The sequence below is a fragment of the Alosa alosa genome, chromosome 5 (genome assembly GCF_017589495.1).
Source record: "Alosa alosa isolate M-15738 ecotype Scorff River chromosome 5, AALO_Geno_1.1, whole genome shotgun sequence".
Lineage (NCBI taxonomy): Eukaryota > Metazoa > Chordata > Actinopteri > Clupeiformes > Clupeidae > Alosa > Alosa alosa.
Window position 1 is genome coordinate 13110894 of NC_063193.1, and position 22469 is coordinate 13133362.

A 22469-nucleotide genomic window follows, 5' to 3' on the forward strand; every position below is an offset into this window, starting at 1 on the left:
TGGTGCTTAGTGAATAGTGTGTGAACTTCAAATATATATATTTTTAATTGGTGGTGTATTATTCTAATATAGCGTCATTATATCTTAAAATAACTGTAATAATACATACAAATATAATACATTAAAACTGTGTGTTCGTACTTTGGATGTTCAATATGCAATGATTATTGGTGTTTGACAGTTATAATCCTTATGATGGACCCAATGAGCATCCCGAGGCAGAGCTCCCCCTTGTGGCTGGGAAGTATCTCTACGTTTATGGGACCATGGATGAAGATGGATTCTATGACGGTGCTGTACACTACTCACCAGCATCAATGCTTTCATAATGTATTTTCAGAACATGTCGATATGGAGCAAACTGATTCTGTCTGATTCAGTTTGCACCAAATGCATTACTGCACTATCCTCCTGTTCTACCTCTCCTGCTCTACCTCTCCTGTTCTACCATTCCTGCTCTACCTCTCCTGCTCTACTTCTCCTCTCCTGTTCTACCTCTCCTGTTCTAACTCTCCTGCCTTACCTCTCCTGCTCTACCTCTCCTGCTCTACTGTACCTCTCCTGTTCTACCTCTCCTATGTCCAAAACACTGTCTTCCTACTTTTATTCATACATTTCACCTCTTCATTCATTGTTTCTCATCATGATTTGTTTTCTTTGTCTCACAGGAGAGCTGTTGGACGGCCAGCAGGGTCTCGTTCCCTCCAACTTTGTGGACTTTGTGCAGGACGACGAGTTGCCGTCTGTACCCCCCACCAGCGTCGGTGGCAGCAGCAGCGTCATCAGCAGCAGTGGCATCAGCAGCGGCATCAGCAGCACCATTGGCAGTGCTGAGCGCAGCGTCAAAGAACCGTCCTACCTCAACCACAGCCCGGCTGTCCTGCCCGCCTCCTCCGCTGCTGCGGCCGCTACTGGGCTCTCGGCCGCCGCCGCCGCTGCTGCCGCCACGGCCACGCTCCTGTCGGAGAGCGCTCCGAAGCTGGACAGCACGGGGGCGGGCAGCGCGGCCAGCACCCTCAGCACCCTCAGCACGCTGAGCACCCTGAGTAGCCTCAGCACACTGGGCAGCCTGGGCATGGACTTCAACCTGGGCTCCTGCAGCAACGGCATGGGGACGCTGGACGTGAGCATCGACGAGATCGGCGAAGACATCGTGCCTTACCCCCGCCGCATCAACCTGATCAAGCAGCTGGCCAAGAGCGTGATCGTGAGCTGGGAGCCGCCTGTGGTGCCGCCGGGCTGGGGCCAGGTGAGCGGCTACCAGGTGCTGGTGGACCGCGAGGTGCGCATGAGCGTGCCGTTTGGTGGGCGCACCAAAGCTCTGATCGAGAAGCTCAACCTGGCCCTCTGCACGCACCGCATCTCCATCCAGAGCATGACAGAGCGCGGGCTCTCAGACGAGCTGCGCTGCACCCTGCTGGTGGGCAAGGACGTGGTGGTGGCGCCCTACTACTTGCGCGTGGACAACATCACTCAGGCGTCGGCCGAGCTCTCCTTTATGCCCAGCAACAGCAACTACAGCCACACCATCTTCCTCAACGACGTCGAGTACGACGTGGTCAAGCCTGGCGGCTACAAGTATCAGTTCTACAACCTGAAGCCCATGACGGTGTATAAAGGTGCGTGCCATGGCTAGGCCGCACCAGGTGCCCTGGCAGTTGCCTGTCGATCATCGGGAGAAAAAGGAGATCTCCGCGGAGTTCTGCACCCAACCAGCCGGTGAGACTCCTCTACCGGCTTTTAATGTGTGATTGTGATGAAGTAGATTGCTCCTAAAAGGCCTTCAGGTCAATACTGGGGACTATTTATAGTGCTTAATGTATACTTAAGCAATATGACACGAGTAGGAGTGGGGTTGGAGGGGATATATATATCCATGCCTTGGGCCTTAGGCACAATGTTGGAGGCTGAGTGCAGTAACCCCAGCCGTGTGTCCAACATTCGCCTTCGCAACATTCGATGCTAAAAGGTGGAGTGATTACTAGCAGTAAAATGTCTGAGTGGGGATGTCCTGAGAAATCGGCACTTATCATGTCTCATGGAATGTCTCTCGTCCAATCAGAAATGAATAAATTATTTGACTGGACCTAAATAAGCATTAGCATTCAAGCAATAGTAGCATATACATATTAGTGCATAAAGATGTGAACTACATAATTACAGTCTAATAATATCTTGTCCCTGGAGCCAGTGGCCTTTATCATACTCATTGCTGTTCTGCTGTGTAGTGTTGTGCTTTCAATAACACTGAATAGAAAGTGGCATCTGTGGTACCCTACCAAGAGGACAAGACAGCATAATTGAGACATGGCCTAAATATAGCTCCTGTTTGTGAAACAAGCCAGCAGTCTCTTAAATATCCTCCCAGTCCTTCTGATCTATGATAAGTCGGATGCTAAGAATGGACACACACACACACACACACACACACACACACACACACACACACACACACACACACACACACAGTGTATATACACAGATGCAAGATCCACCTTGGTGTCTGCCTATTTATTTGACTCACCAAGGTCTATTCTGCTCATTTCTTTTATAATTTGCATTACTAGCATTTTTAGAGGTGCTTTTCCATATAGTGGGGAGGCTGCACATGCAACATTGAGGAATGCAGTATTGATGCTTGTTTCCTCCCTAGCTAGTTAATTTATCTTAAAAGGGAGGATGAAAAGTTCAATGAAAGACAAGCCAAAGAAATGCAACTACACAGAAACAGACATATAACCAATTTAGCAATGTGTTTTGGCTAATTTGAGAGTGGGTTGTCTCTGAGAAACGTTATTGATGTGTGTAATCTGGCCGTTGCTTTTGATAAGCCCATTGCCAATTATACCATATCAGTGTAGGGAACATCAAACAGACGCGTAACTCTGTTGTGTGTTTTCCTTTACCGTGTTTTCTCTGTGGCCTCTGTGCGACTAAACAGCGAGAGGCAAACCACACAGGCACACAAACCATGAATATGTAATAAACAGAAACCCCAACAAATATGTGGTGACGCACTCAGAAACGCATTTACAAGAGATGAAAAGACAGCAGCATGAGAAGAAAATGGGGCATGAGGGATAGCGGGGTGGAATAGATAGAACAAGATGAAGGAGAGGGAGAGAGATAGATAGATAGATAGATAGATAGATAGATAGATAGAGAGAGAGAGAAAAATCAAGAAAGAAAAAGAGCAATAAGCAAAGGGAAGCCCTGCTTGATGTTAACGAGTCTCTCTCTCCAGTTTCGGGGAGTCTTGTGTGCACTCTCTCCCTGGAGACACCGCTGTGAGTGGCAGGCAGGCAGGCAGTAGAGAGCTGGGCTGGGCGGGGCAGAGGAGGAGGAGGAGGAGGAGGAAGACCGGTGCTCGCGATGCGCTAACACTGAATGAACAGCAGCAGGAGGAAACTTTGCCTCTTTAAAGGGCTGCTGATGATCAGAGACGTAGTGGAGCCCATGGCGCCTCTTCTCTGTTACACCAGCAGCAGTCTCTTCTCACAGCACTGTAAGACACACTAGGGCCTCAGCACAGCACTCTAGTTTTTAGAAGCATTTTAGCATTAACATTTTATTACCTTTTTAATAACATTTAGGTACATGAATAGCACAAATATACTGACATTAAATGTATTGTCTTTTCATAATTCCTTCATAATTATAACTTAATAACTTTATAATTTCTGTGTGCATTAACATTTTATTAACACATTTAATATAAATGTACATTAATACCACAAATATACTGGCATTACATGTAGGCCTACTGTCTTTTCATAATTCCTGTGTGAATTACAGAGGGATAAATTATTTTCAATCCATGAATTATCCCTGTATCACAGGAACGACTAGAGTGATATGAAATAATTGGAGTAAGCAGATCTGCCCTCTTCAGCTCCAAATGCTACTTCATGTCCCAGATCCTATTGCATTCTATTTTATTTGTTAGATATTCTATCCTGTTCAGAAAAGCAACTGAACTGATCCCCTCTGGGCTCTGCAGCTTGGCTCGTTTCCATAGCAAGTATTTTTAGCTGGAGTGTTCCCAGTGGCCTTTAGTCCCCCAAGCAGCATCTCTGTCTGATTCAGTCTCATCAGATGGACCTATATATATGTGCACAGCACATATATGTCATAGAGCACATACATATGTCACCATGACCCTGAACAAAAAAAAGCTAAAATAAAACAAATTGGGAATAGCTTTGGACACATCAGTTTAGCACTGTTGTAATGGATGTGTTGTCAGAAGAAAAGCAAACCCTCTGTGATGTTCTTTTTGGATACATTAACTCTGAGATTCCTATGGTGTGAATCCTGTGTTATGTGCTACCACATAATCTGTGTTCTCAAAGAGAGGAGCTGAGGAAATCATGTTATCTGCAGGCACTTGGCTTGACCTTTGCCATGCCGATGGGTGTGTTTGATAAGATAACCTTGTGCTTTTACGCAACTTTCCCTTACAAAGGATGGTTCGTGCTCCTGGGGATCAAGATGGCAACCGACATGAACCCTCTTGAGCTCTGTGAGCGTTAGTGCTCGTGTCAGTTCTTTCCACTCAATTTCTATCAGCATTCTCTCCCCTCGCCTTCCGTCCTGTCAAATATTTATTCCTTCATTCCTTTTGCTCTCCTCCCTTTTGCTCTGCTCTTTGATCTCTACCACATTTCCTCACAGCCTCTCTCCTCTCCTCTCCTCTGCTCGATAGGTCTTGTCTCCTCATTTCCCCTCTGGTCTCTCCTTTCCTATGCTCCTCTATCATCCTCTCCCCTCTTTTCTCAACCCTCCTTTCCTCTATACTCTTCCATCTTCTCCTCCTCTTCTCTTCTCAATCCTCTCCTACACTCCTCAATCTTCTCCTCCACCTCCCATCTTATGCATCCTCCTTTTCTTATGATCCTCTATCATCTTCTCCCCTCTTTTCTCAACCCTCCTTTCCTCTATACTCTTCCATCTTCTCCTCCTCTTCTCTTCTCAATCCTCTCCTACACTCCTCAATCTTCTCCTCCACCTCCCATCTTATGCATCCTCCTTTTCTTATGATCCTCTATCATTTTCTCCCCTCTTTTCTCAACCCTCCTTTCCTCTATACTCTTCCATCTTCTCTTCTCCTCTTCTCTTCTCAATCTTCTCCTCCTCCCATCTTACATCCTCCTTTTCTTAATCTATCTCTTCTCCTCCACCTCCCATCTTATGCATCCTCCTTTTCTTATGATCCTCTATAATTTTCTCCCCTCTTCTCCATCCTCCTCTTCTTCGTGCCTCACCCCACCCAGTCGCTGCTCCTCAGCAGGGGGCTGTTGATTGGTGGGCGCTACAGCTAATTGATTCGGGAGACACTTCAAACAGCATGTCATGTTAAGATCTAATCAATGGCGTGTGTGTGGAGTTGTCAGGGCTGTGTGGATTAAGAGGGGACTTCTAAGGCGCTGGGTTGGCTTAAGCCTGTGACATGACTTCAGTCTCTCTTTTTCTCACTACATTGGCCCTTCCCCTTGTGAGTCAGTGCGTTTCTTTCTACTCTTCCTCAGCTCCTGCAGTCCTTTACTACCCTGTTAGTCTTCCTCCTTTTCTCCCTTTCAACATGTCTCTCTCTCTCTCTTTTTAGTCTCTTCTGTATACCCTTTACTCCTCTTCTGGGTTTGTCTATTCGGTTCTTTATGCTCTTTATGTTTGTATAGCTTTCATACGCTCTGTCACTCACTTCATATCTTGTCTACTCATCTCAGAAATTCAAACCCAGGAGGACATCCTGATGGGTTTTCATATACTTGTGCCATGCTGTGTTGAGCTCTCTACAGCTAAGAGCTTACCTCAACAGAAGGCTTTTGAAAGTCGGACACCAGTCAGTTAGCATGTGTGGAAAAACACCTTCATGACACAAGTTCTTAGTTAGCACCTATTTAGTGAAATTGGACAATTTCCCACCGCACACCTGATGATCTCTCACAGTGGTTGAAAATCACTGACCTAGGTTATCAGGGGGAACACTGGATGTTGTGGCAGGAGACGACTTTTGTCTGAGACTATGTTTCGTTCTCTCTGTGTTGTTATTGTCCACCCTCGTCCACTGCCCCCACAGGCCCCCCCTTGCCTCCTCAGGAAGTGCAGGTGCAGTGTGGGCAGTCAGCGGGGGTGCTGCAGGTGCGCTGGAAACCCCCTCCACTCTCCTCCAACGGCACCTCCAACGGGGCCACGGTCATCGGCTATGCTGTCTGTACAAAAGGGCAAAAGGTCAGTATGACCCCTGGTCAATGCATTCCAGTATGTGTGTGTGTGTGTGTGTGTGTGTGTCTGTGTGTGTGTGTGTGTGTATGCCTCTTCACAGCCTTTTCTACATGATGTTGTCAGATATAACAGAACTTAGCAAAAAACATCCTGTTCCGTATCTGTGCAAATATCAGAATCCCTATGCATTTCCCCTTTAATGTTCTGGCTAAAAGCTTACACTTAAGATCTCAGTATCTGACCACAGACATGAACTGGGCTGACCTGGATACTGTTATGAAAGGTGTAGGTGGAGTATTGCATAGTCATCAATCTCACTTCCTTTTAGAGTCTGTTTGTAATGGGTTTCTATTGTGCTTCTCCACTGGCTCACTCCAGTGTTAGTCTACTCACTTATGCCATCTGCTGATGAAACATCCACACGACAGCTACAGCCTCTTACACACACAGACACACACATACAGTACACTTCAGAATTATGTAATGCAAGGGGTTTACATAAGTCTCTCCAAAATTGCTCCTTAGTTGTCTTTGAACTACACTGAACACGTTTCACAGATGTGAACATTGTGCATGTCCATGTGTCAGCTGTTTGAATATGTGAATATGTACTGTATGTGTGCACTGTAAGAACTGTGTAATGCTGTTGTACAAATGTAAATTTCTTATTAATGGTCTATGTCATTGGTCAGAATCACCACATATCAGCGATCAGTTAAGAATATTAACAAACTTAATGACCCATGCATAGACATATATTTTTATAACTTTTATCACACATTGTTGTCTTTTTGCCTGTGTGTGTATGTGTTTTTGCACACATATGTGTCTGTCTGTGTTTGTGTGTGACAGATTGCAGAGGTGCTGTACCCCACAGCGGATTACGTCTCGGTGGAGCTGACCCGTATCCAGTGTCTTGAGGCCCGTGAGGTCATCGTGCGGACGCTGTCGTCACAGGGCGAGTCCCAGGACTCCCCCGTGGCATCCATACCCCACACCCTCCTCCGCACCTCGCCACACCCTGGACAACCACCACCGCCCCCACCCCCGCCCCCTCACCCCCACCACGTCTCTCACCCCCAACCTCCACCCCCTGGCCACGTGCTGCCCCACCACCCCCCTTACCCCCAGAGCTACCCCTCCACACACCCGCAGCCTCCCCCACAGCCCCATCCGCAGCCTCTGCCTCCTCAGCCTCCTCCTCAGCATCCCCATCAACCACCGCCCTCCCACTCGGCCCCTCCCCACCCCCACCCACAGCCCCACATCCCCCACCCGCTGCCGCAGATCCCCCAGCACCCGCTCCCTAAGCCCAAGCTCCTGCCAAGTGCCAGAGACATGCATACCAAAGACCGGCTGGGCCAGCCGTGGGAGCCAGGCCAGTCCAAGTCCCAGCCCCCGTCGCCTCTGCCTCGCAGACTCGCCCAAGACCATGCCCCCCCTGGCCCCCCACCACCACTCTGGAATGACCCTGGAGCCCCCCTACTTCCCGGGCCGCCGCTCACCCTCCCCGCAGAGGATCTTGCCCCAGCCTCAGGGAACGCCCATCACCAACACGGCGGCCAAGGCCATGGCCCGCGAGGCGGCACAGAGGGTGGCCGAGAACAGCCGGGTGAGCAGCCTGCAGCAGCCTCTACTGCCCTCTAGTGGCCATTGGAACAACTCACAGATACAATATTGTGCACAATACACATGAGAAAGAGAGAGTGAGAGAGGGTTTATAAACAATACCCTGGCACATTATTTTGACCCATTTCACAGTATATGCCATCACTGTGCTGTATTTCATTATAGTACTGTAGAGAGGAGTTTATTTCTCCTTTACTTGAATCCTTGCCTGCATGCCTTTCAATTCTTCTTGCTGTGCCACACAAATCAGGCTAATCATCTGTGCTCAGCTTATCAACAGCAGCATTAGCACATTAGGGATCACTCAGACGTGATAGACTACATGCGGAAGGAAAAAGTGAACTGTTTGAGACACCCTGTCTTATGACCCGTCCTGTGTTATGAAGGTGTCTACAGTAATTGGTATCTCTTTGCCACCAATAGATGGAGAAGAGAAACATCTTCAGCGAGCGCGGACACTCACTCAATTCGGACGAAGAGGAGGATGGCTACGAGTCTCCGCATGCACGACGAAGAGGTGCCTCGGTAGACGAATTCTTGCGCGGATCTGAGTTGGGCAGACATGTAAGACACACACACACACACACACACACACACACACACACACACACACACACACACTCACACACACACACCCACACACACACACACACACACACACACACACACACACACACACATATGCTGATTCTTTCATACATATAAACACACACACACACACACACACACACACACATAAACACACACACACACACACACACACATGCATGTACTGTATGGACATTAAGGCTGTGTATTATGATACGCATCATGATACATGGGTCACGGTACAATACATCACAATATATTGGGATATGATACATATTGCGATATATTTCAATACTGGAAACTGGAAACATGTGTGTGTGTCACTTAATATTCATTTCTATACAAACCAAGACGGCGGTTTCCTAAAAAAAACGCAAGCACCCACACAATAAGTTTATCTAAATTAGCTATGTACAAAAAATTACATTTTACTGTGGGTACAACTCGAAGAGCTGTAAACAGTGTTGTAAGACTGCGTGTACAAATCCGCCTGGAGCTCCAGTGGAATTTTGATTTGCCCGACGAGAATTCTCGGGTTAACCGTTGATGTGCCTGAGAAAGGTTGGGAATAAGCACCCACCAGCCCAGCACTAACCTCCGAGGGTGGTAAACAAAATCGGATATTTCAGGCAGTAAAAGCCCCGGTAAGAACCAAATTAGTTTAACCAAATTAATTTTGTTCAAATCTACACATCTATGGCTACTGAAAAATGTAAGGTTCAATAAGCAAATGTTATTTTGAAGTATTAAAAAACATCGTTGTTTTAAGAATTTTCTAACGAAATTGTTGGTAATTAGCACGTTTACGATAGACATTTTTGCAATGCTTTAATAACAAATATTGATATTTGGCAGCAGTGGCAATGCAATATATCAATATTTCAAAATTGATGCACAGCCCTAATGGACATCCCAAACACACATCAACTACACTCATATCTGCAAGTGCTATTCATTTTTCTCATTTACATCTTTAGTTGTCTTTACACCTCAACTCTTTACACTTACAGTATGAGTACAATGCAATACACTCACAACCCCCCGACCTCTCTGGTGTCTGCCTCTCCCTCTCTCCTCTCGCGGTGCAGCCCCACTACAGCCACAGCGAGGAGTACTACACAGAGAGCAGCCGCGGCTCCGACCTGTCCGACATCATGGAGGAGGACGAGGAGGAGCTCTACTCGGAGATGCAGCTGGAGGAGGGCCGCCGGCGAAGCATCAACTCGCACAACACGCTCAAGGTACAGCACAGATACGCACAGGTGCACCCGCGTGCATCTCGCACAGCCAGGCGTGCACAAACACCAACCCAAGCAGATACCCACACTTTCATTAGCACCAGCAGAAGCGCGACTACAGCTACGACTTCAGTATGAACAGAGCACAGCCTAACAGAGTCCCTTTAACTCATACACACTGCAGCAGCATGAACAGAGTCCCCTTAACTCATACACACGGCAGCACGAACAGAGTCCCCTTAACTCATACACACGGCAGCACAAACAGAGTCCCCTTAACTCATACACACGGCAGCACAAACAGAGTCCCCTTAACTCATACACACGGCAGCAGGAGGAGACTCCCTTTAGACCGCGCTCCAGGACGATACCACTCTGGGGTTATGACAAGCGCCGGGGAGTAGGCTTCATCTGGGCCTAGCATGGGACATCATCGGAGACTAGCATGGGACATAAGGTGGGCGTTCACACTGGGGGTCAGTATAGGGAGGGTCACATATCAGGAGCAGGTATTGGGTTTCTTTATTTATAAAAGGAGTATGGCTTTGATAAAATGACAATGGGGTGGTACATAGCTGGGACTTCCTCAAAGTAGGGCAAAAATGCTGCTACATTACAGTAAGAATAAAACTGTGAATTAAATTCTGTGAATGGGCAAGATTTGGGAGTATAGCCAGTGTCAGATAAATCATGTTTAGACTTAAATTCATTTAAAAAACAAAGGGTCTGCAATCCTAAAGAACTGCCAATCAGCTGTAAAGCTATGTGTTGATTGATGGAGAAGGGCAGAAGACTAAAGCTCAGTGTAGGAATTTGCACAGTATAATAGTGTAGGAGAAAACTCCTGTAGGAGGGGAAGAATTATGGTGCTTCAGTTCCATCTACGACAAACACACATCCGTGCTACTCACAAACTCCACACACAAGCCCACAACTCTCATCTTTACCTAGTCTCAACCAACCAAAGAACACATGCTTTAAACTAGGCACCATCTATAGTCTGTAAATAGCCTCTCCTCTGCTCTCCTCTCCTGTGAGTGTGACCTCTCACATATTTGTTTTATTCTTTCTTGCACAACATGTTGTTTAAACTGAGGGTTCTAAAGCTGATGTGTAATAATCACGGTTGCTATCTGTAACATGAGCCCAGTACTGTAGTGGCAAATTTATATTTTCTGCATGTACAGTACAGTGCTTCTGTCTATACTTGAATCACTTGTAAATTTAAATTGAACTGTGTGTTTTTCACAGATGTATAAGTGGGCACAAACATGCCCTTTGTCATTTGCTAGAGTGCACTGCGGGAATCTCATTTAAGTGGGCCTGCTTAAATGAAAAAATTATTCACTTTTGTTTATGTTCGTCTCATGCCTATACTTTGGTTGTGTCTTATTTTTTTCAATATAAAATACAATAATATGAATACATTCAATTCAATGTAATATGTTGGTTGCGTGAATCTAAAAAGTCATGTCACTGTTGCCATACTGTAGAGTTGTTGATATTACAGTATTATGTTCCAGTTTTAAATGTGGACTTTCTAAGTTAGCTGTGCATAAGCCTTAAGAGGCTGTAGCCATATAAGCTGTATCTGTCTATGCTTTACGATGTTGTGCTGTCAAATGTCATGTTAACTAGGGTGTTACATGTTTATGATATTCAATTCATCCAGCAGATTCTTACCCTCTGTAGTTTAAGTGGAACTGATAAAAGTCTATACCTGAACAATGAGTGTTAGCTGTCTAAACGTAACTATCAACTCATGACTAAGAACTACCGTAGTTAAAGCTTTGCATTTTTATGTCTCTATTTTTTTTCCAACAAAATGGCACATGTCCTCTGTTTTCATTGTCATCATGATTAGAGTCAAATATCCATTTCGTTCATATACACCATTGCCGGCCGATATCAGTGTACTCATGAAGTATGTACAGTACTGCATTTTCTGCTTTTTTTCTGTTCTGTTCTTCTGGAAAGCAAAACAAAATAAAATATGATATAAATAATGAAACAGGTGACAGAGAAGTCCCCATTATAAGGAATTAAATGCATGCCACTCCTTTGTTGGATCTGGGATCAAATGCCTGCGAGCTAAACCAGAGGTGTAGCACATGTGATGCCTTCTACCAAGCACATAATCTTTAGATCCTCATAACACATGTAGACATGTCAGCACAGATTGTCGTAATAAAATACAGTATGTCTGTAGTAAGCTTCTCAAACTTAAAGCTCTTACATGCATGTTGTGTAAGTGCAATACAATAGAAATGGTAAAGTAATTAATAAAAAAAATCATCCCCGCATGACGTCATCGATCTGAACCAATCCCCAATCACCTGTCTTAGGGAAATTTTCACGGGCCTTACACTATACAGTTTAAGGGCTCACTGCAATAAACTACCGGTAGTCCTCTTTTAGACATTCTGAAGCAACCAAATGGCCAGGTTCAGGGAATCAATTCAAGGCTAGAAAGAGTTAATGTCTCATGTTCTCCTTCAGAGAACCAAGGTTATATTCTTGCAGTCAAGTTCCCTCAACATTAAACAATGGGAACACATATACCACAGCCATCATTGCCACCGTGGCCTTATATTCACAGAGAACACATCAGCAGGGTACTACTGCACACACGCAGCTGGGAGTGAGAAGGAGCCGACAGCACAGCACAGGTATAGATCTGACGAGTGTGATGTGGCATCAGGGTGCAGTGGTTCACCAACACCAGAGTGGTACTCACGGGAGAGAATATGAAAAGACACCAGGATCAGTGTGGTGTGACACACACATGGCTGATATGTTTCTACTGGTTGACAATGTTTCACATGCATTGTGCACAGTCCGACATATCTGACCTGGGGTTTGCAGCTTCAGTGAACAGTGGCAGTTTGCTGGCATTGGAGGTAACTCACATCCGTGAAGCCAAAAGCACAGAGCAGGCTAAGGATGTATTTGTGACGTCCCAATTATAAAAGCGGGTGAAAATGTCGCCTGAAGCCTAGCTTGCGCTTAAACATATCTGTTCTATTGAGACACCTTTTTATGCCGCCCAAGAGGCAGCCACACTCCTAGTGTAATCGGATTTTAAGCGTTCAGGGGCAGGTACAGTTCGTCATCATGGTGATTAGGGGGTAACCGCTACCTCTCCTTCTGCCTCGCTGTTGAAGGCGAGGAGTGACATCACTTCATTGCTGAGACAGAACATGTCCACTGGGAGCTCACCTCTCTCAGCTCCAGGCAAGCATACAGGTAAAGAGGGGCAGGATGCCCTGTATGCACCAGAGAGCGAGAGTGGCGATGACTGCGAGTTGGGAAGAATTGGGCTACCCGACATGGATGTGCACACCAGGGTGCGGAAGTGCAGTGTCTGGGACTCCATCTCAGCACAGTAGGGGGCAGAAGGCTGGCGGGCAGAGAACTTCCTGGGCATGTTCCGCATGCAGGCTTGCTATACATCTGTTGTGCCCATCCGTGATGGGGATAGCACACCTGCATGAAGGGGGCATCGGCGGAACTCTGCTGCCAGTGAGTGTGAGCTTTAACTTGCTGGTGGGTTGGAGCTTCCTTATTCGCAGTTCGAGAGCTCGAGGGTTGCTGAAGAATGAAAAGAGGACTAGTTTATTGCAGTTGACCCTTATTTAGTAAATTGCCCATGAAAAATTCCCTAAGACGGGTAATTGGAGATTGGTTCAGGTCAGTTACTCCATGCGGGGATGACTTCCCACTGATGAACGTTGCATGAACTTGACTGAAAAACAACAGCTTATTGCATATGAAATCTATATGCTTATCACTTGTGGATGACGGTCTTATGATATTTACAATAAGTATGCATATCTCTGTCTACAAGCTACAGAACTGCTGTCTCATTTTCCCAATTAAAGTGTATGGGCAGCTATGGCTTTAGAGAACCCAGTCTTTTGTGGTGGATGAAGTAGGTTTGAAACAGATAGAGCAGAGGTGCTCTGAGGTTGGTTGTTATTTTAAGTCTCCTGACCTCAACCTTTGTAAGGCTCACATATTTAGTTTATGCTGGACTCACACCCCTCCTCCGCACAGGTATAAAGATTTTATTCCTTTATTTACTATCCTTTATCCTTTTTCTTTTCTATTCAGTTTCACTCATGCTCATGCTGGCTTTTCATCTGTTGCTGCATTTTTTCATGTTTGTGGAGCCTTTTTTTTTTTTTTTTTGTTTAGTTGTTTTGTTGCAAGGACAATTTCTTTTGTGTTTCTGTTACTGAATGTTTGTCTGTCTCATCACATTGATTCCTCCTCCAACTCCCATCCTCACAGTGATTTGACATTCCCATGGATACCCTCCACAGATTCCCGACTGAAGCATGCCATATCCATCACGGCATGACAATGCATGCCTTTGCATCAGGCTACTGCCACAGATAACTAATTCTGTCTTTACTTTTGTCTTTCTTTTCCCATTTTGTTCTTATTTGCACACTTTGTTGCGTCTCCTGCCTGTTCTTACACCTTCAAAAAACAAAAAAACATGAAAAAAAATAACAAAAAAATTAAACAAAAACAAAAAAAACACTGAAATCATAAACTCTAAACTCTTATCAATCCCTGGGGCTGCATCACACTTTGCCACCTGCCGGTCCGTGGCTCAGGATTACTACCGACGGCCACGACCTGGCAGAGGAGCGTGATAACTGGGACCTGCAACGGGAGGTGGTGCGGCAGCGTTCACTGCGCAGCAAGCGCCTCCACAGCATCCCAGAGGTGGCAGAGGACGAGGCGGAGGGCGGGGTGGTGGTGGAGGCAATGGGCCAGCGGACGTGCTTCGAGGACCAGCGGCCAGGCACGGCGAGTCGGGGCCCCCACGTCTACTATCAGGACTCGAGGCAGCATAACCGGCTCTCCCCGAGCAAGTGCATCCGCCGGCTGCAACGCCAGCGGTCCTCGCCCCGCTACTCCTCCCTGGACGAACGGGGACCTGGTGGACTCGGGTGGATGAGTGCCCGTCAGGCCACAAAGAGCCCCGACAGCGGGCTAGACTGCGGTAGCGAGGAGGAGTGCTCCCTGGGGTACCGTGGCGTGTACATGTATGGCGCGGGAAGCCCCATGCGTGTGGGTATGGGGCGTAGCATGCGTCTGATCCACTGCGAGGGCCCCGTGGAGCGCCGTGCCCTGGCGGCGGGAAGGAAGAGGACGCTGACGCGACAGAGCAGCATCGAGGACGACTTCCTGGACGTCAGCATGGACATTCGGAGCAGGCGCGGGGACCTGGGAGGCTACTACGATCATCCTCATTATCGTCAGCATTACCACCAGCACCCTCAGCGTCGCTTCCAGAGCGAGGGGCGGCTGACGGACGTCGGCAGGAGCTACTACAGGGATAATAGGGCCCACTCTGTGGCCAGACTCAACCGGGGAATGGACGAGCCTCTGGTGTGTGACCGACTACAGCCTCCGACCTGCTCTCACTCACACACCCACCCTCCCCTCCCCACGACCTGTCACACTCCTCCTCATTTCTCTGCTGCTTTAAGTTCACATTTTCAGAGCAGTAAAACCATTTCTCTTTTTGGTGTTTATTTTTCCCGTCAATCCTGCATTTCCCCCTTGTACATTTGGTAATGTATATTTTTTGTTTGTTTTTATTTTGTGTTATTTTATTCGTTTTATGGCTTGATCTGTTTGATTTGGATTGACGTTGATTGAATGTTACTACATGTTCATTGGTTTGTTCTTCTTTGTTTCGTAGATTTCTTTTATTTTACCTCTCATGTGTATTGTTTGTTTCTTTTCCCAGGATGTGTAGTGAAATGTTTTGACTGTAGAATTTTTTACACATTTTTTTTTTACCTAAAGGCCATTGGATTGAGTTTCTTGTTTCTGTGACTACAGCAGTATACAGTTGGCTTAATATCTCCTCCTCTTTATCTCCTCCTTCCGCTCTCTCTCTTTTCATCTTTGCAAAAGAAAAAAAAAACAGAACAAAAACCGAGATGGTCTTTAGTTCAACATTCAGTTTCTGCCAAAACCCTACCCATGTTGTTGTTGGGGCTGTGTGAACTGATTCTTTTTTTTTTTTTTTTCTTGGTCCCTCTCCTTGACTGTTTGATTGTTTAGCTTTGTTTTATTTTTTGGGCAACACAGAAATTCTAACATTTTTGCTTGCCTACCTTTTTGTATCCTTCATAAAAGTCTACCTCATCTGAACATCTTTAACATGGGACATTTTTCTTTCTCCTTTTTAAAGATTTTAGGAAGCTCCCAATCCATGGCACGCCTGGATCACACGGGGAGGAGGACGGCCCATGGCTGTGCCCCCTCACCAAGACGCCCCATGATGGTTCCTTCCATTGGTTAGTTTGGGTACCGCCCCCCTGCCTGCCCCCAACCAATCTGCTTTCAACTCCTAACAAAACACTGGTGCTGTGTTTCTAGCCCCCTTCCCTCTTTTCCCCATATCTCTCTGGTACTGTGTCAAACTGTGTACTCTCCCTGGATAATTGACCTTTTTAAGCTGCTGTCACTCAATATGTTTTTGTGTCACTATTAGTATTACAGATAAAGTGATAGACGCATGGTTAAAGCAAATTTATTGTGAATATCAAATAACAGACTGAAGAAAAGAAAACATTTTGGTGTCTGTTATTAGGTCTTTCACCTGATAGTCAGTGCATTGCTGTTTTACATTCCGAAACTCCGAATTCAGCTCTTGTTGGTTGAAGTTGCCTCACAACGATGCTCTAGGATCAGTCTAATCTTTGAGTCTCTTGACCAATGTGACAATAAATAAATAAAAAAAACTGATCCTAGATTGGCAGTAAGGAGCAACTTCACCCTGGAGAGGTCAAGTGGCTTCAGACTCCGCCCACCCTCATCCCATGATCCTTCACCCACAGGAAGTCCATGCCAGGTGGGTGGGGTTTTGACAGGAGTAGGGGCTTTGGCAGTAATGCTTTGATTGGTGTTTCCATAGAAATCACCATGGAGAATAACAGTGAGGGGAGTAAGGTGAACCTCTCACCTGTCAAGGAAGATGTTTACTATGGCAGTGTAGCTCGGCGCAGGAAGTGGCCCCCACAGCGATCAGACCATCGATATGGTATGTGGCGCGGCACACCTTCAGAGAACAACCACAAACAAACAAACAAACAAACCAACCAAACAGTGCAGAGCAGGTTTTAGCACGTATGATTTTCCCCGATTGTAACAGTTAATATTAGTTCAGAGTTGATGCTTTTCTGTTGCCACCTGTTTTTGCTTTTCTTCAGCCAGAATAGCAGAATCAAAACCTGTCCTTTTTGAATTCTATAGCATGAATTGTCAGCTAAAAAAAAGCAAGAGTATAACACAGACCTACTGGACAAAGGCTGTAGGTTATTTCCAATCCTCATGTGATGTACTGTAGCTGTATAGAGTGTAGACAACGTGGCCTGCTCTCTTAGTGATGAATGAGTGCTGCCCTTTCTCCCTCCCTGTGTGCCTTTGTGTCGCCCCAAACCCAAGAGACTGCCCCTGTGCCTGTAAACTACCCCCGTCCTCCTATTTCCACCCTCCTCTCTTGCCCATCTGCATCCACCCTCGATATGTATTCCCTTACAAACACTCCATTCCTGCTGCTCCTGTGGCTTGTTCTGCATGAACGTTTGTCCACACTGTTGTTTGGTTAAGCAAATGCATGATCACAGTCTTTTCCCATTAGTGCTCTGATAAAGGGCATTTCAGTGAAGATAGAGAATCCAGGTATGATTAACAGCAGGCATGATTAACACATAAATAAGATTTTTCCAAAGATTATATCTGTGTCCAGAGATATTATTGTGGCACTAAACCTTATGTTGCATGAACAGAGTTTTGTGTGCTGGAATTTTATACATGAATTTACTTATTATCTGATCTTTGCCAGTCAGAATTTTATATGCCTATTTTCTAACATCAAAATGCACTGCATGTATAGTTGAGCTCAGACACTAAGGTGTGTGTCCATCGAAGACTGTGTATGGAATGGCTCTGGCTCAAATCGCTATGAGTGCAATTGGACTCACTTCAAATAAGCATCACATCCATTCTGCAGACAGCTGTTAGCTGTTTGTTGCTACCGCTACATGCAAGGGTGCTGCTGTGAGTTCTTAGCTTAATTAACTGTTATGAGACCATGATGGTTGTCTGTATTTTTGAGTGTGACATTTGATCTGGATAAAAGCATGGGATCTTAGATATTTACTCTTCATACAAATGTACCACTTTTACCACAAACAGCACTCTGTTTTAAAGCCCTCCCACCTCAATACAAACCTGGCTTTGATTGCAAAAGAGGATGATTTACACAATGGCTGATGCAACATGACATGAGAGGTTTGCAGGTGCAACATCAAAATCTTTTGCATTATGGCATTTTGTTATTGCATCACAACGTTGGCTTATTACTAAACATAAACATGCGTTCTCATATGGGCTTTATGGCAGTGTGTTCTAGTATGCTGCATGCATGTGTGCTCGTTAAGGCTCGTTGAAATGGTTTCAGTAAAACAGCAATGTACACATTTTCCCCCTTTGTCTTGTGCATGGCTGGTAAACTCCTACATGTATCCTCAATCAGTTGCTCAGTCGGACAAGTTATTGAACCCCTCCTAGTGGTGAGTCAGATGAACTGTATTTTCCAGACTGCAAGGCGCATACCATCTGGCTAGTGTTTCTACTCATACGCTCAAGTAACACACTGAGTAATTGGTCTTTCCCTGCATTTGTTAAAAAAAAGTTTTTGAAAGGCCTGGCATTAAAATCAGGGATTTTTTAACATTTCTAAATCCATTGATCATTTCTAGTCATTTTGTTGGCCAGCAGACCAACACAGTAATAGTTCACTGGTGGGCTAGCATGATTGTCACAATTAATCAATCTGTCAATCAAACATTTAGTAATTAAAGGACACGTCATGTTAGATTAGATTGATGAGACAGATTTTTTTTTTTTTTTTTGTAAAATGTAAGTTTTGGAAAGTTAGAAGCATTTAATGTACATTTTGTACTGTGAAACAAAAAAAGCTCCAAGAATACGGGGTAACAATGCGGAGTTCTGGAGCATTGAGATTAGATGACACATATTCTAATATGACTAATATTCAACTGGCATAATGCAGTATGGAAAATACGGCAACTGCAGTATGTTGTGCGTACTGTCAGTGTGTTGTGTCTCTTATTCTGTGAATGTGTTAGCATATGTTGTCCAAAAGGGCTGAGCTCTGCCGTTTTCATGGAGAATATTTGTGGTTTCTATACATGTCTGTTGTACCGGATATTTCTTTTACATATTGTATCCGAAGTCTTGAATTCCCTTCTTATTTGTAATACTAGTCCAGTTTTGCCCAGTATGTGGAGTTTATGCGTTTATGTGATTTGCTGGCACTTGTTGGGGGGACATGTTCATAGCCCTAGGCAACAGAATTAGGTGCAACTAACACTGTAAACCCCAGCCATTTTGGATCTTAGAGCAGCAGTAGCTTGGTCTCTCTTTCATTTCAGATGATTATGGTGGACGTGGTCGCCGCTCACCAGAGTACTATGAGTCTGAGCCAGAGGACCTTACTCGAATATTTGTTGCCCTGTTTGATTACGATCCCCTCTCCATGTCCCCAAACCCTGACGCTGGGGTTGAGGAGCTTCCCTTTAAGGAAGGCCAGATCATTAAGGTATGGGTGCCTGGATATTGCATATCCTGTTGACATTTTTATATTCCACTCTAATTGTCTATTTCATGGCTACATTTGAGTGTTTCTATACTCCTCATGGCTCCTAACTTTCTATATAAATTATATATATAAGAGTTTATACAATGCATTTCTTTATTTACATAAAAAAAGAGTATGAGCATGGCAGTTCTCTGTATGCTCCCAGTGTCTTCCATAATTATTTCCATAGAAGCACCACTGTGTTGTGGTTGAGGTTTGGTTCTCATGTGTGTGGTTGTAACTGAAGCCAATGAATAAACCTTTGTTTCCCTACATCAGCGATATGTTAGATGGCAGTTAAGGGGGGGTCCCCTGCAATCAATCTGTTATGCTCCTATATGCTACACCCTGCCATTGTTTTTTTTTCACACTGTACAATTGTTTAATTTTGAGTTGTTACCCAGCAGTGTATCAGGGAATTTCCACTACACACTTGACTACTAAACCTATGCCCTGTGTCATGATGCAGGTGTACGGCGATAAGGACACGGATGGATTTTACCGGGCTGAGATCGGCGGTCGCCGGGGACTCATCCCATGCAACATGGTGTCCGAGATTCAGACAGAGGACGACGAGATGATGGACCAGCTCCTCAAGCAGGGATTTCTTCCCCTCAACACTCCAGTGGAGAAGATAGGTGTGCCTAAACACTCCACTGTCTCTCTTCCGCAAGTGATGCATGTACTCCCTCTCTCCATTTTCATGTTCTCTCTGAAGTGTCTCCATGGCTGGCTTTTCTGCTCCCAGCTGCTACCTCTCTCCTCTGCAGCAGAAACCTGTTCCCTTCTTTTTTCTTCTCTTCTTCTCAGTCTACTTTATGGTCATCCTCTCTCTTACTTGTCCCTTTATCTGCAATGATAGCATCTCTACACACCGCTCTCTTTCTCTTTCTCTTTCTCTCTGATACCATTCTTTTTCTTCTTCTTCGCCCTTGCTCTCACTGTTCTGTTCATTATCCCTAATAAATGTTTTGAATGCAGCATCTCCTCTCCCCAAACCTTTGTGTTAGCAGTGAGTGTGTGAGTGTGGACGCTCCTCGCGCCTTTTTGAAACTCCTCTGCAAGTGAATGACACCTGTGCTTTACCTCTTCCCTTTCCCTCTCTCATTTCCTCTCTCTTTCTTCCACCCCTGCCTGTAAAGTCAACTGCAACCGCTTCAAAGATGGCCGCTCAATAAACCGCAGGTCCCGAAAATCCAAAAGAGGTCTGTTCTTACCCCCATTTCCTCCCTCCTCCTCACCCCATGCACTCGTTGATTTTCTCTTTCTTTTCCGTTTACTCTCTTTCCTCTTAGCCTTTCCTTCTTTCTGACTGACGTAAGACACAATAGTTTCCCCCCACGTTACCAGTTTCGGAATCAATTGACAGAGAACGTTTAGCATGATTTGCCTGGTCAGAAGCAAAACCACGCGCAAGTACAAGATGCAGGTCTTATACCTGAACCTAGGTCAGACTGTTAGCAATGCATTTACAACACCCGGTTACGGGCAAATATAAAACAATAATAAAACACTGTGGGTGAGATACTGACATACAAGCAAATGATTTTCTGAATCAGTGTGTTTTGTATGAGTATATATCATTAATTATGTTGTGCTGTGCAATCTATGTGCCATGTTCTGTTATACATGTTGCAGAGCTCGCCATGTCACATATCCAGATGTTCCAATGCAATTATCATATAACTATGGATGATAATAACGGTTTCTTTTTCTCTGACACTCCTCCTGCTCCAACCCCCTCTTGTTTCTTGTGTGTCAGAGAGGAACAGGCGCAGTGGACGGCAGCATGCTGTGTCTACCCGCAGGATGGTGGCGCTGTACGACTATGACCCCAGAGAGAGCTCTCCCAACGTTGATGTGGAGGTAAAGATCACTCCACTGCATGGCACCGCACACTTTCACACTCACATTCCCAAAGTCCAGTCTAAAAGTTTCATGTAGGTTTACATGGCTTCCAGACCGTTTTAGCTTTGCTCTGGCTCACCTAGGCACTGCCAAAACAGGCTGCAGGCTTACTGGCATTGGGCTCGTAATTTATCAACCACTGTACTGGACCTTGCCATACTCAATACACTCTACTACCACCATAGATGCCCATGCCTTGTTTATCAGGTTTATTTCATGCAGTTCTCACAACATACAGTATAGGAAAGTGTGTGTGTGTGTATGTCAGTGTGCCATGCTCCTCGTTGTCACTCACTTTCATCCTTTACGTTGGCACTGTCTCAGACCCACTATGGGGGCACCAGGCTGAGTGAGGAGGTGAGTGAGAAGGAGCCAGACTCTACTGTGAGGACGTGTCCCAAATGACACCCTATTCCCTACCCCATACACTCAACCCCTTATTGTCAGTTAGTGCACCCTTTGCACTCCTTGTTGTTGTCGTTGAGCATGGAAATATATAAGAAAAATAGCCTGGTTTGCTCTATTAAGCCAGTCATGAGGCCTTCAGGAATGCTACATAATAATTATAATGACTCATATAGAACCTATAACATGAAAGGCATCCTAATTAACAATAGAGTGTGAGAGAGCAGTTGCTGTCCTTTAACCTCATATGTGTTACAGGAGACTTCATAACCCAGTAGTAGTATAATGCATGTTTCATACAAATGATTTGAGGTATTATGTAGCATTTATTTAAGGCTCTATGGTCAGTGGCTTCAAGCAACCAAAACATCCGTGTTCACTCAGGGCAGTTGGGAATAATGGAGGTGAAGAATTTGCAACACGTGTGTTCCCCTTGTTTGTTGCTGTTGTTGACTAGTGCAGAGGAGGTAAGGGTTGCACAAACAACTACGCTTGTGGACTCAACCCTCAGTATTTTCCTGGGTGGTGCCTTACCTCATCTGTAGATTGTGTGTTGAGTGGTTTTACAAGTGTTCTCTGTGTTTGGGGATCCTTCAAAAAGGGTGGGGTCTGATTACATTTGACATGATAATATTAGTGTTATATTTCTGTGTGAATTGAATTGACTCTTTGCAGTTTAGTCAGAACAAACCAAATAATTTCAAGTGTATGTCAGGTTTCAGCATTCATTTGTTTGGTTATGTAAACCTCAACCTCCTCAGATGTGTATTTTTTCAGCT

At 45.3% G+C, this 22469-nt stretch overlaps 1 protein-coding gene across 1 annotated transcript in view; it reads left to right on the top strand.

Moving 5' to 3' along the window:
- rimbp2b (RIMS binding protein 2b) overlaps positions 1 to 22469 on the top strand; it is a 134724-nt gene that overhangs the window by 106511 nt on the left and 5744 nt on the right. Inside the window, 17 exon segments of the mRNA XM_048243226.1 lie at positions 182 to 291; positions 669 to 1615; positions 1617 to 1719; positions 6080 to 6231; positions 7078 to 7636; positions 7671 to 7837; positions 8278 to 8418; positions 9531 to 9683; positions 14306 to 14320; positions 14322 to 15086; positions 15901 to 16006; positions 16627 to 16752; positions 19172 to 19338; positions 19847 to 20015; positions 20520 to 20582; positions 21140 to 21243; positions 21610 to 21642. Of these exon segments, the coding sequence (XP_048099183.1) occupies positions 182 to 291; positions 669 to 1615; positions 1617 to 1719; positions 6080 to 6231; positions 7078 to 7636; positions 7671 to 7837; positions 8278 to 8418; positions 9531 to 9683; positions 14306 to 14320; positions 14322 to 15086; positions 15901 to 16006; positions 16627 to 16752; positions 19172 to 19338; positions 19847 to 20015; positions 20520 to 20582; positions 21140 to 21243; positions 21610 to 21642 (3880 nt within the window).